General features: G+C 39.8%; 3 protein-coding genes across 3 annotated transcripts; all 3 read left to right on the forward strand.

The window, feature by feature from the left end:
• Positions 1-2,071: 2,071 nt before the first annotated feature.
• LOC132172814 (probable zinc transporter 10) lies at positions 2,072-3,715 on the forward strand. The gene is made up of 2 exons (XM_059584383.1): positions 2,072-2,683; positions 3,260-3,715. The coding sequence occupies exons 1-2, from the start codon at positions 2,072-2,074 to the stop codon at positions 3,713-3,715; spliced, it is 1,068 nt and encodes a 355-aa protein (XP_059440366.1).
• A 1,378-nt stretch (positions 3,716-5,093) lies between these two features.
• LOC132169642 (G-type lectin S-receptor-like serine/threonine-protein kinase At1g11330) lies at positions 5,094-6,344 on the forward strand. Its single transcript, XM_059580643.1, has one exon. It carries the CDS (start codon positions 5,094-5,096, stop codon positions 6,342-6,344), a length of 1,251 nt encoding a protein of 416 aa, XP_059436626.1.
• A 3,519-nt stretch (positions 6,345-9,863) lies between these two features.
• LOC132169643 (uncharacterized) lies at positions 9,864-12,224 on the forward strand. The gene is made up of 3 exons (XM_059580644.1): positions 9,864-11,067; positions 11,119-11,624; positions 11,745-12,224. The coding sequence occupies exons 1-3, from the start codon at positions 9,864-9,866 to the stop codon at positions 12,222-12,224; spliced, it is 2,190 nt and encodes a 729-aa protein (XP_059436627.1).
• The last annotated feature ends 915 nt before the right edge of the window (positions 12,225-13,139 follow it).

Here is a 13,139-nt window from a genome sequence, read left to right on the forward strand (position 1 = left end):
TGCGACCTGATTCTAGATGATAACAACGTTGTCCCTTATGATTTGTGCTATATTATAAAAAGACACAAGATTTGGAAAGAAATTCAAACTTGTGAGAGTTATAGGGACAGGGATTGGGAAAAAATTCACATCCAAAAATCTTAAGGTTGTGATAATTAGGAGCTATAGAAAATAATTTTTTAAATGGAGAAATATTTTTTAAAAGTGGAGTAGGGAGACGATTTATGTAATAGCATGAAGTCAGTCAAGCTTCATCCCAAAATTGTTTAGGAGTCCCACTGTCAGCTAAAAGAGCAAGGGTTGTAACAATAACATGACGATGTTTATGTTCTACACAACCTTGTTGTTGATGTATATGAGGACATGATAAACTGAAAGAATATGAGGATCATGTTTTACCTCTAATCACCAAATAAACATTATGGAACTAAGCCATTTAGTAAAATAAAGCATGCATAACATAATTTAAAAAATATCACAAACACAACACAAAGTTTGTTTATGAAGTGCAAAACAAGATGGTGCCAACCCTACTGAGAATGAGTAATATTTTGGGTAGACCATACATGATAGTTACAACCTATTAAAACATTAGTTTTTTTTACATTAAAATTCTTAGGCGATTGCCGCTGGAATTACACATACTTCCTGCCAAAATAAAACTATGCTTTTATGGTGTAATAACAGAGACAACACCTCATTCATTTTCTTACTCAAAATGTACATTTATTTTCGTTCATAAATACTGGCTCATTTCATGCTTGACTGTGATATTTACTTACTAAGTCCTTAGACTTACGTAGTTACTACGGTGTGTAGGTTACCTATTTTGAGGAAACCACTTTATGAGAAGAGGTCAGTGACATATTGCCACATCGAGTTATTTAAGAAAAGCCAGAGGTTCAGTTGGCATAAACTAGGTTTGATTAGAATATCTGCTTTTTAATTATAGCTCCGTGTCATGATAATGTATGAATATTTTATTATTTCTAGATATCTCGGATTTGTCGATTTTACCTTCTTTTGCATTTATTCTGATTATGTTAGAGGAGTGATTCTCCAATTACCTACTAGTTAGCTGAATTGAGGCAATTGTTAATAATCCTATCAAATCAAATTAGTTAATGCCATTTTTAAGGACGTTACAGGTAGGAGAAAATAATGAACACATTGACAGCTAAGCTTGCGACAAAATATGTGAAGGAAAAGGACAAAAGACATTTTTTTATTTATTAATTTTTGTAAGTAAGGATAAAGACATTGTAAATGAAAGTATTGCTTCTACTTTTTGTTTGTTTATTTTGTTTTAATCGAAAAGAGGACTGTTTTTACCTATGATCGTAACAAACAGTACATTTACACTAAGGTACAGAGCAATAAACAAACTCATGAGCTCAGGTAGCTGTACGGAACAATTATTATTATTATTATTATTATTATTTTTTAATTTATAGTACATGAAAGAGTCAAAACTTGTTGATTGAATTGCCAACCATAGCATGAATTTGGCTGCCTTTTTGTTCCAAAATCATGTAAATTTGCAACTAAATGATAATGAAATTTTAATTTGAAACCTAATCACAGTGAAATTTTCAGTCCATTTGAGTTTGCATTTCAAAAATTGTAATTTAAAAATAATAATTTTAAAGCATACAATTTAAAATTTTAATTTTCAAAATGGAGTTAAGCGTATAATAAAATTTTATCTTTAACTTTTAAAATTCTATGCTTTTTAAAACACACCCCTTGCCTACTATTTGAAACTCAATTTTTTTTTTTTTTTTCATTAACATCAATGTAACAATACATCAATAAATGTCACTTTTCTTTATACCATTATTAATTGTCATGACGATCACTGCACGAATACTGCCATTCTTTAAAAAACAAACAAAACAAAAAAAGTAAACAAATTAGAGTCAATGGCACTTGTAGATTCCAATTTTCAGTGATTAGGTGGCAATATGTTTTTTTAACATTATCACATGATGTCACATTTGTCTATATTAAGAAGCTAGCATCTCCATGAAGTGAGCAAGAACAGATCTCAATCTCTCAATATCTAGAGTCAATGGCCACTTCACTTGTGAAGCTCATCTCCATCTTCATCATTCTCTTCTCTACCTTCACCCCCCAAGCCTTTTCAGTGTCGGACGAATGTGGGACAGAATCCATTAACTCTTGCAACGACAAGGCAAGAGCATTGCCTCTCAAGATCATTGCCATTGTCTCCATCCTTGTCACCAGCATGATTGGCGTGTGTTTGCCCCTCGTTACACGTTCAATCCCAGCCCTACAGCCCGACAGAAACCTCTTTCTCATCGTCAAGTCCTTTGCCGCCGGCATCATACTTGCCACCGGCTTCATGCACGTTTTGCCGGATTCTTTTGACATGTTGTCGTCTAGTTGCTTGAAAGACAATCCATGGCACAAGTTTCCGTTTTCAGGCTTCCTGGCTATGTTGTCTGCAATAGTGACTCTGATGGTGGATTCCTTGGCCACTTCTGTTTATAGCCGGAAGTGTAAAGCCGGAGTTATCGGGGATTGTGATACTGCTGCCGCAACCGAAGACCATGAGATGGCTGTGGTTAGCGCCGGCCATTCCCATGCTCACCTGCATCATGGAATGAAGCCAGGAACATCTGCAGACTCGCAACTTCTACGTTATCGTGTCGTCGCGATGGTATGAGTTTTAGGAATAACGCTATAAGTCTTTCTTGTGTTTCTTCAAGAATGATGTGCCTCTTAAAATCACCATTTAGCCTGTGATTGATCATTATTAAATTTTGATCGAAAAGTTGATTTTAAAAACCACCTCGTTTTTTGAGTGACACAAGAGAAATTTCTAGAATTACTCGAATTTTTGGCTTCCAATCCATTGATTTATACGCAATGTTATATATATGTTTGTAAGGATTATATATATAGAGATTAATACTATTTAATAGACAATTATACGGTTATCATATAACTTGATGTAGTAGTAAAAATTAGTATTTAAATCATCAGTTGTAAAAAAAGAAAATTAATGTGTATATATATATATACACGATGAGTGATTCTATTTAGTTGACTATTATACGACGGTCATACAACTGATCAAGTAGTCCTTGAATTTTTTTATTTGTTTACAAGTGCTTATCAAATGATTGATTTTCACTACCGCATGATGAGTTGCATGACAAGTGATATAACAATTTACTAAATACCATCGCTCATATTTGTATTGGCGTTGACTTCTCTTACTGGGTGCCTGCAGGTATTAGAATTGGGAATAATAGTTCATTCAGTTGTGATAGGGCTTTCACTCGGTGCCTCAAACAACACATGCACAATAAAAGGTCTGGTGGCAGCCCTTTGCTTCCATCAAATGTTTGAAGGGATGGGTCTTGGCGGTTGCATTGTGCAGGCAAATTACAACTTCTTGAAGAAGGCAATCATGGTGTTCTTCTTCTCTGTGACAACCCCATTTGGAATTGCCTTGGGGCTTGCCTTGTCAAAAACGTACAAAGAAAATAGCCCTAGCTCCTTGATCACTGTGGGCCTCCTTAATGCATCATCAGCTGGCCTTTTGATCTACATGGCTCTTGTTGATCTTCTTGCCGCCGATTTCATGGGTCCAAAGATGCAGGCTAGCATCATGCTTCAGCTTAAATCCTACGTGGCCGTTCTTTTGGGTGCTGGTGGCATGTCTTTGATGGCCAAATGGGCTTGACATTATTAGGCCTTTTTTTTTTTTTTTTAATTAAAAAAAAAACCAATGTAATAAACTCGTAATATATGTTTATATATAAAATGGGTGGTTGTATATGATATGCTTCGTAAGTTTGTCAAGTGATTATAGATCATCAAATGTCAATGACATATTCATTTTTTTGGAGGAAATAATACAATTAGGGTAGGTAGAATAGCACGCGGAATAAGTATTCAATTACGAAAAGTTATTAACTTTTATCAAGAATAGAAGTAGGTGCAATACATTCAAACTCTTGGAATGATATTTTTATGGGAATAACTATTCTAAGGCTATAATTGCAATATTCCGTCTTCTTTCATTCCCGACAAAAGCTGTTTCTTTTCTTAATGAAATAGTTGTGGTTGCACAATACCGTTTGAGAAGTTGCATCTCAGGAATTATAATGAACTTAAATACTCCTATTGACTCCTAACATCAATGATACATCACCTTATTATATAATGTTCTACCAACTAACTAGATAATAAAACCTAAATAGAATACATTTATAGAATAGAGGAGATGTGATCTTTTAACTTTTAACATAAATGGAAAAGTTCATATACCTCCTTTAAACAACAACATGATTGTCCTTGTCCCCCTTAAATTATAGATTGCGTCAATGTCCCCTCTAAACTACAAAAAATTGACAATGTTCCCCAACATGGATAGTTCAATCGATTGTGGACCATGCCTGATGAAGTGGAGGTCACTAGTTCGAATTCTCTCTCATCATCCTTTGTGTGGACATGTTTAAAAAAATAAATAAATAAATAAACTTAAATTCTTTTTTTTTTAAAAAAAAAAAAAAAAAAAAAAGATTGGACAGGGAGTGGTTTTGCATCTCCATGGACTCCAACTCCATGAGAATCCTGAATGAAATCTCTATTAATGTTTCATTTCAGAATTGTTTTGACCACCTATTCCTTCATTTTGATCTACGACATCAAGGTGTCATGTTTGGTGACAAGACCCTCGGAGAAGTCTAGCATGCTCTTCAACGATCTCAGCCAAGAATTTAACTTCGGTGTTGTTCGATGCGTGAGTTTGGGATGGTTTGGCCACTCCATGTTCCATTTTTCTTTTCGTTGTTTTTTTTTTTTTTCTTCGAATTTGTAAGAGTATTTTTGTCTAGCACGGAGAATCACGATGAAAATCATGTTGAGATGCTATCTGTAGTTGACTAACTGTAGGCGGTGATATAATATATTTTTCCTCTCCCACCAAATACAATAAACAATGACACATTATTTCAATAATGTTTACTGACAACTTATTACTATGAAAATTCCTAGTCAACCAAACAATAACAGCAAACTACTCTTCAAGTGGATCGAGGAGAAGCAATGAGTCAATAATGCAACCAGAAAGTGTAGAACAACCTATGGAACTTGTTCCAAATACCAAGTTGTCAGCTCTTCTTGTCTTGCTATCTTGCATTTGTTTAGCGTTTGTCTCTGCCACAGACACCATCACAGCCGCCCAATTACTCAACGACCCTGAAACCATAACCTCCAATGGCGGGCACTTCAAACTGGGATTTTTCAGCCCTGCAAATTCTACCTATCGCTATGTTGGGATATGGCATGCTGACGTGTCTCTGTCCACTGTCATATGGGTTGCCAACAGAAACAAACCCCTCAACATCACTTCCTCTGGGATTCTCACCATATCAGATGACGGCAATTTGGTAGTATTAGATGGACAAAACAGAGTTTTTTGGTCATCAAATTCAACAAATACTGTTCCCAATTCGACTGCCCAGCTTCTAGATTCTGGAAACCTTGTGTTGCAAGGAAACTCTACAGGGTCAATCATATGGGAGAGTTTCCAAAATCCTTCTGACACATGTTTGCAAAAGATGAAAATTAGTACTAATATTAGAACAGGGAAGAAAGTGCAGCTGACATCATGGAAAAGTCCTTCCGATCCATCAATTGGAAAGTTCTCTGCCGGCATTGCTGTTCGTAATCTTCCAAAAGTATTCATTTGGAATGACGGTAGCCTATATTGGCGGAGTGGTCCATGGAACAGCCGGATCTTTATTGGAGTACAGAATATGACCTCTGTATTTCTTGATGGATTTAGTGTTGTAGATGACAAAGAAGGAACATTCTATTTATCTTTTTCCTTTACGGGGGAGACTTTTCCAACAAATTTTGTCTTGAATGCGCAAGGAAATCTACAGGAGAAATATTCCGCCAATGGGGAGAATTGGGAGGTCGTGTGGTCAGCTTTGGAGACAGAGTGCGATGTTTTTGGCAAGTGTGGGGCATTTGGAAGCTGTAATCCACAGGATTCACCAATTTGCAGCTGTTTATGGGGGTTTGAGCCAAAGAATACACAAGAATGGAATAGAGGAAATTGGAGTCGTCGGTGTGTGAGGAGGACACCCTTGCAGTGTGAGAGGGTGAAGAATGGCAAAATAGATGGATTTTTGAAGCTGACGACGATGAAAGTGGCAGACTTGGCAGATTGGTCAGCTGACGATGATGAACAATGTAGGAACAATTGCTTGCAGAATTGTTCTTGTATGGCTTACGCATATGATGCTGGAATTGGTTGTATGACATGGACAAGAACCTTTGTTGGGTCATATTTCGGCTAGGTTGGGCCCAGCGCGAACTTGCCAACCCATTCCTAACACTTAGTCATTTTTACTGTTCAAATAAACTCATGTTCGGCAAACTTAGGCTTGTATAAGTTATATTAACAACACTAGGTTATCAAGCTCGGTTAGCCGAGCCTGAGGCAGGTACCGAGTGTTACCCTCACGAAATAGTAAACATATCTGAATAAATATCCTATTTGATGTTCCCTAATATATTGTTGACACGTAGACTCTCGGTAAAAGTCCACAGTAGTGTTAGATGAACAGGTACAATCCGATGTCTATAAAAGGGAGGTCCCCTTTCACTATTTCGGTAACTTCTTTTTACCCTCCAAAACTGAATACTTTGCTTATCTTTTCTCTGATCCATAGTTTCCAAGTTCATTTTTCTCTTAAACACTGTGACTAACTTAGGCATCGGAGCTTTCTCTGGCCGGACAACGCCGGCAGCTTTGATCCCTTTTCTTTGTCTTTCATACTCAATTTAACCTTCGGTTATCAAGTATTACACAAGACCCTTTCCTACGTCATCATTCGGAAAACTGCTCAAACAGTTTGGCGCCATTTGTGGGAACGATTTTTATCAGTTCTTACTAATCTCATATATTCCGATATGGTGAACACACCCCCACACCCCAGCACATCTCCACATCTTATCCCAATCATCCAACCGGATGTACCCGGAACCTCACACGATCCAAATCCCCAAACAGCCATCATGGTAGATTTCATGAAGCGAATAGCCGAATCTGTGGAGGCTATGAGAAAGCAGAATGAAGAGATCGCCTCTAGGCTGCCTCCTAGAGAAGATTCGGCACAGAAGAGAAGACGAGAGGAGTCCTTTAGGGATCCACCAACATCAGCTCAGCATCAATCAACCCAATAAGACGCTGGAAGTTCAATACGAGGAAATCCTCATACTGTTCAGACCAAAGCAAAAACTCACCCAAAGCACGCCAAAAGTTCACAGCTTGGTGGTAAGTCACACCATGGCGAGTCCAGTCACGCCAAAACTCACCATAGTCATTCCCAGTGTAGCCATTCTCGTCATGCTCGGTCACATTTTGACAAGCCTGTGGAGGCTGCCGTGCATAAAGACGTTAAAGATCTCCAGGAGAAGTTTGAAAAGATGGCTTTCTTAATCAAAAATGGGAAAAATTGGTCCCCCACCGAGGATCTCATGCAACACACCAATTTACCTTTTACTGATCGGGTGATGAGGTTTCCAATGCCTAGTAGTTTTAAGGTTCCTCGAATTGGCGAATATGACGGGAGTGGAGATCCTTCCGACCATATGGAAAGCTTCCGAGCTCACATCATCCTTCATGAAACTCCTGACGAAATCGCTTGCCAAGCCTTCCCGTTAACTTTAAGGGGAGTTGCCAAAGAATGGTTTGGGAGTCTAAGTCCTAAATCTGTTGATAATTTTGATTATCTTGGGCAGCAGTTCTTAGGACAATTTCTTGCCGTTCGAAGAAGAAAGAAGAATCCAGCATATCTATTATCCCTGGTGCAAGGAAAGAACGAGTCCTTGAAGGATTATCTGCTACGGTTCAATCGGGAGAAATTGACAGTAGAAAGTACTGACGAGCAAACCATTCTCTCAGCATTGATGCACGGTATACAGACTGAAGGGCCTCTGATGGCCGAATTGTCCAAAAGGCCAAAAACAGGAACTTTGCGACAATTCAACAGCAAAGCCGAGGAGTTCATTAACCAGGAAGAGACTATCTCAACGTTGCTGAAATCTAAAGCTGCCGAGAATAAACCTGCTGCTGAGCCAGTTATGACGAAATCGAGGGTTTTTGTCGAGAAGAAAAAGAAGGACCGCCAAAATCCTAAGATTCTGGAAAAGAAGGTTGATCTACAGCCTCGGCCAAATCAGCATCAACAATTTGTGGGGTGGACACCCCTGAATACAACTGTTTTTAAAGTGTTCATGGAAGTTAGAAACGATCCAAGCTTCCGATGGCCAGGAAGGAAGAAGTCTCTTCCCTAGAACCGCAATACACAGAAGTTTTGTGAGTATCATAATGATCATGGGCATCAAATCGAGGATTGTATCAGTCTTCGGTTCGAGATTGAAAATTTTTAGAGGAATGGAAAGTTGCTGAATTTCTTAGCTGAGGAAAATGGCAAAGGGAAGAGCACCCAGGATGGTCAGGGTCAGCATTCGGGACAGAACAATGATCGATCACGCAATCAGAGGCAGAGGCGTGATGAACCGAGGGTTTTGCAGAATCAACAACAGAGTCCTCAGAACCAAGCAATAATTAGCGAGATTCGCACCATCTCGGGAGGCCATGCTAGTGGAGGAAAATCAAGCTCGGCGAGGAAGGCTTATGCCAAGCAGGCAAGAATGGAAGAAATCCTAGTGCTTGAAAAACCCTCCAAAATCTAGAAACAAGAACTGAGTATTCTAACATTTTCGGAGAAAGATGCAAAAGAAGTCTCGATGCCACATGATGATGCATTGGAGATAACTCTAACGGTGGCTAACCATGCCGTTCACCAAGTGTTGATAGACAATGGAAGCTCGGCTGATATTGTTTATTGGACAGTTGTTTAACAATTGGGCATTGGCCAAGAGAAGTTGAAACCCTTCCTGTCACCATTGATAGGATTTGCAGGTAAACGTGTCCAACCCATTGGGTTGATTACTCTTCCAGTCACAGCAGGGACCGCTCCCAGGCAATCCACTATCATGGTAGATTTTTTGGTCATCGACCGACCATCAGCTTATAACATGATCATCGGTTGTCCAGCTTTGAATCAATTGAGAGTAGTTACTTCTACCTACCACTTGAAAGTGAAGTTCCCAACCATTGAGGGAGTCGGCGAAGTTAAGGGAGACCAAGTTGTTGCCAAAAGGTGTTACCATACGTCTTTGAAGAAATGCCCAAAGTCAGCACTTTTGATGATCGGCAATCTCGGTGATGAGCGGATGATGCAGTTGAGAAAGGAGCCAGCTGAGCTATTAATTGATGTACCTATAGCTGAGGGAAAAGTTGTCAAAATCGGTTCTCAACTAACTTCTAGGGTTAAAGAGGCCCTTGTTCGGTTTCTCCAGCAAAACCTCGAAGTTTTTGCATGGTCTCCTGAAGACATGCCAGGGATTCATCCCAAGGATATTGTTCATCATTTGAACATTAATCCAGAAATTAAACCAGTAAAGCAAAAGCGAAGGAAATTTGCTCCCGACAGAAACATGGCAATTGCTGAGGAGGTCGACAAACTTCTGAAAGCCCAGTTTATTGAAGAAACGCATTACCTTGATTGGTTGTCCAATGTAGTGATGGTTAAAAAGTCATTTGGGAAGTGAAGGATGTGCGTAGATTTTACCAATCTTAACAAGGCTTGCCCAAAGGACACTTTTCCATTACCCCATATCAGCTCTTTGATTGATGCAACAGTAGGATATGAGTTGCTGAGCTTCATGGATGCCTTCTCATGCATCCATCTGATCAAGAAAAAACAGCCTTCATCACCGACCGAGGCTTAAACTGTTATAAAGTTATGCCATTCGGTTTAAAAAATGCTTGTGCAACTTACCAGAGGCTGGTAAACAAGATGTTTCAAGAGCAAATCGGGAAGAACATGGAGGTTTATGTTGATGACATGCTAGTCAAAAGCAAGCTATGGATAGATCATGTGACAGATTTGCAGGAGGCATTTAGGATATTGAAGCGTTTCAAGATGAAGCTTAATCCTACGAAATGTGCATTTGGAGTTTCATCTGGGAAGTTCCTCGGTTATATGGTGTCTAGCCGAGGAATTGAAGCCAATCCAGAGAAGATCCAGGCGGTGTTGGATATGCAATCTCCAAAAAATGTAAAGCAAGTTCAGCAATTGGCAGGGAGAATCGCAGCTTTGAACAGGTTCATCTCTCGGTCTACAGATAAGTGTCTTCCGTTTTTTAAGATTTTGCGCAAGACTTTCGAATGGTCTGAAGAATGTGAACAGGCATTCGAGCAACTTAAGAGGTACCTGGTCAGTCCACCTCTTCTCAGCCGAGCTGTTCCTGGAGAAGTATTATATTTATACTTAGCTGTATCGCCAATTGCTGTTAGTGCGGCTTTGATTCGCGAAGAAGAAGGGGTTCAGAAGCCAGTTTACTTCGTCAGCCGAGCGTTGCAAGGCGCCGAGGAGAGATATGTACAGATGGAGAAACTTGCTTTCACCTTGGTAATTGCTTCCAGGAAGCTCCGACCATACTTCCAAGCTCATACAATTAATGTCCTGACCGAGTATCCATTGAAGAAAGTACTTCGGAAGTTGGACTTGTCTGGTCGGTTAGTCAACTGGGCGATTGAGATTAGTGAATTCGACATTCACTTTGTTTCACGCAATGCTGTTAAAGGTCAGGCTCTAGCAGACTTTGTGGCGGAATTCACCAACATCCAAGACCAGGAGGATTGGCCAAAAGAGAGAACATGGGTAATTTATGTGGATGGTTCATCTTCCAAAAGAAATGGCGGAGCTGGGGTCGTGATGATCACACCGGATGGAAGAGAGTTGAAGAGTTCATTAAGATTAGAATTTAAAACTACTAACAATAAAGCCGAGTATGAAACTGTAATAGCTGGACTCGGTTTATCCCAAGAGCTGGAGGCAGAGTTTGTAGAGGTGCGGAGTGATTCTCAAGTTATTGTCAGCCACATTCGCGGCGAGTTTGAGGCTAAGGGCAGCAAGATGAAGCTCTACTTATCCAAAATTCAAGGTATGCAAAAATCTTTCAAAAAGTTTTGCATTGTTAAAATTCCAAGATAAGAGAATGAGAAGGCAGACCATCTAGCCCAATTAGGCTCTTCAACCGAGTGTGAAGTAGGGGAGGCCGACCAGATAGTACAAATTCAGCAACAACCTTCCATCGTTGAGAAGGTTTTTATTTTAACTATCGAAGTCATGCCTGCTTGGGTTGAAGAAATTGTTAGTTACCTCGAAAAGGGAATTCTGCCAAGAGATAAGAGGAAGGCGGTGCAGTTAAAGAGAAAGGCTGCTCGGTTCGCACTGGTCAATGGGGCTCTTTTTAAACGAGGTTTTATGTTACCTCTTCTTAAATGTGTTTCTAAAGAAGAGGGTGATTATATCCTTCGGGAGATTCATGAAGGAATCTGTGGCAGTCACTCGGGAGCCCGCATTTTAGCACATAAAACGGTAAGAGCAGGGTTCTTTTGGCCGAGTATGAACCAGGACTCCATAAACATGGTAAAAACTTGTGACAGTTGTCAGCGCTTTGCCAACGTTATCAAGCAACCTCCTGAAGCACTTAGCTCGGTTTCCTCGCCATGTCCATTTTCACAATGGGGGGTGGATTTAGTAGGGCCATTACCTACAGGCAAAGGGGGAGTTCGGTTCGTTGTAGTCGCTGTTGATTATTTCCCCAAGTGGGCATAGGCCGAAGCTCTGGTGAATATTACTGCAAAGAACATCGAGAAATTTCTTTGGAAAAGTGTCATTTGTCGTTATGGGATTCCTCATGCCTTTGTTACGGACAATGCAAAACAATTTGACTGTGAGTCCTTTCGAGATTGGTGTTCCGGACTTCATGTTCGGCAATACTTTTCATCCCCGGGACATCCTCAAGCAAATGGACAAGTAGAAGCGACTAACAAAACCATATTCATGATTCTGAAGAAGAAGCTCGATCAGCACAAAGGGGGATGGGCAGAAAATCTTCCCGAAGTTCTATGGGCATACCGCACAACCAGAAGGACTCCGACTGAAGAAACTCCTTTCGCCTTAGCCTACGGAACCGAGGCTGTAATCCCTGGCGAGATCGGATCAGGGAGTTTTCAAGTGGATACATTCAACCCCAATTTCAACGGCGAGGGTCTAAAGTTACATTTGGACATACTACAAGGAAAACAAGATTAGGCTAAAGTCACAATGGCTGCATACCAGCAGAGAGTAGCTCGGTATTTCAACCGATGGGTAAACATCGCAGCTTCCAAGTTGGAGATTTGGTTTTAAAAAAAGTCACTCTGGCAACCAAAGATGCAACCGAGAGAAAAATCGCACCAAATTGGGAAGGACCATACCAGGTGATCAAATGTGGCAAAGCGGGAGCTTACAATCTTACAAACCCTGAAGGAAAACAACTCCAACGACCATGGAATGCTGAACATCTTAAGAAGTATTTTGTATAGAATTATAATTCTCAGAGCATCACTTTTGTTGTATTCTTTTTATGTTTAAATAGATGCATATTAATGAAATATCCTCTGAGGTTATAATCATGCAGAAATCTTTAGAAATATGCTTATAAACACTTTCTGAAAACCTTCAGTGAAAAATGGCCATAGAATTCTCGAGCATCACTTGATATGCTCTTACTAAGACACTTTCACTAAACAAACGTAAACCTTTCTCTCAAAAAGGTTCCACCTCGGTGAAACATAGCTGGAGAATTTACCGAGTTTCGCTCGGTCAAAAATCGCTAAGGCGCTTTCCAGAGGAAGAAGAACGTCCGAGCACGCAATGCATGCCGAGCTTAGCAGCCAACAAGACTCTTTAAGCTACACTCGGAAACTATAGCTAAATGCTTTTCCGAGAGTCACCTTTTGGAAAAGTATTTATAACACTTTCCGACCCTTCGGCGAAATATAGCAAGATAGTTTCCCGAAATATAGCAAGATAGTTTCCCGAACCTAGTTCGGTGAAATATCGCTAAGGCGTTTTCCAGAGGAAAAGTTTGGAAATATAGCTAAACAAGGCGCTTTCCAAACTTAACCTTTACTCAAAGGTTCCCCTTCGGCGAAATATAGCCTGAGAATTTCCCGAGCGTAACTT

Source organism: Corylus avellana, chromosome ca2, assembly GCF_901000735.1.
Source record: "Corylus avellana chromosome ca2, CavTom2PMs-1.0".
NCBI lineage: Eukaryota > Viridiplantae > Streptophyta > Magnoliopsida > Fagales > Betulaceae > Corylus > Corylus avellana.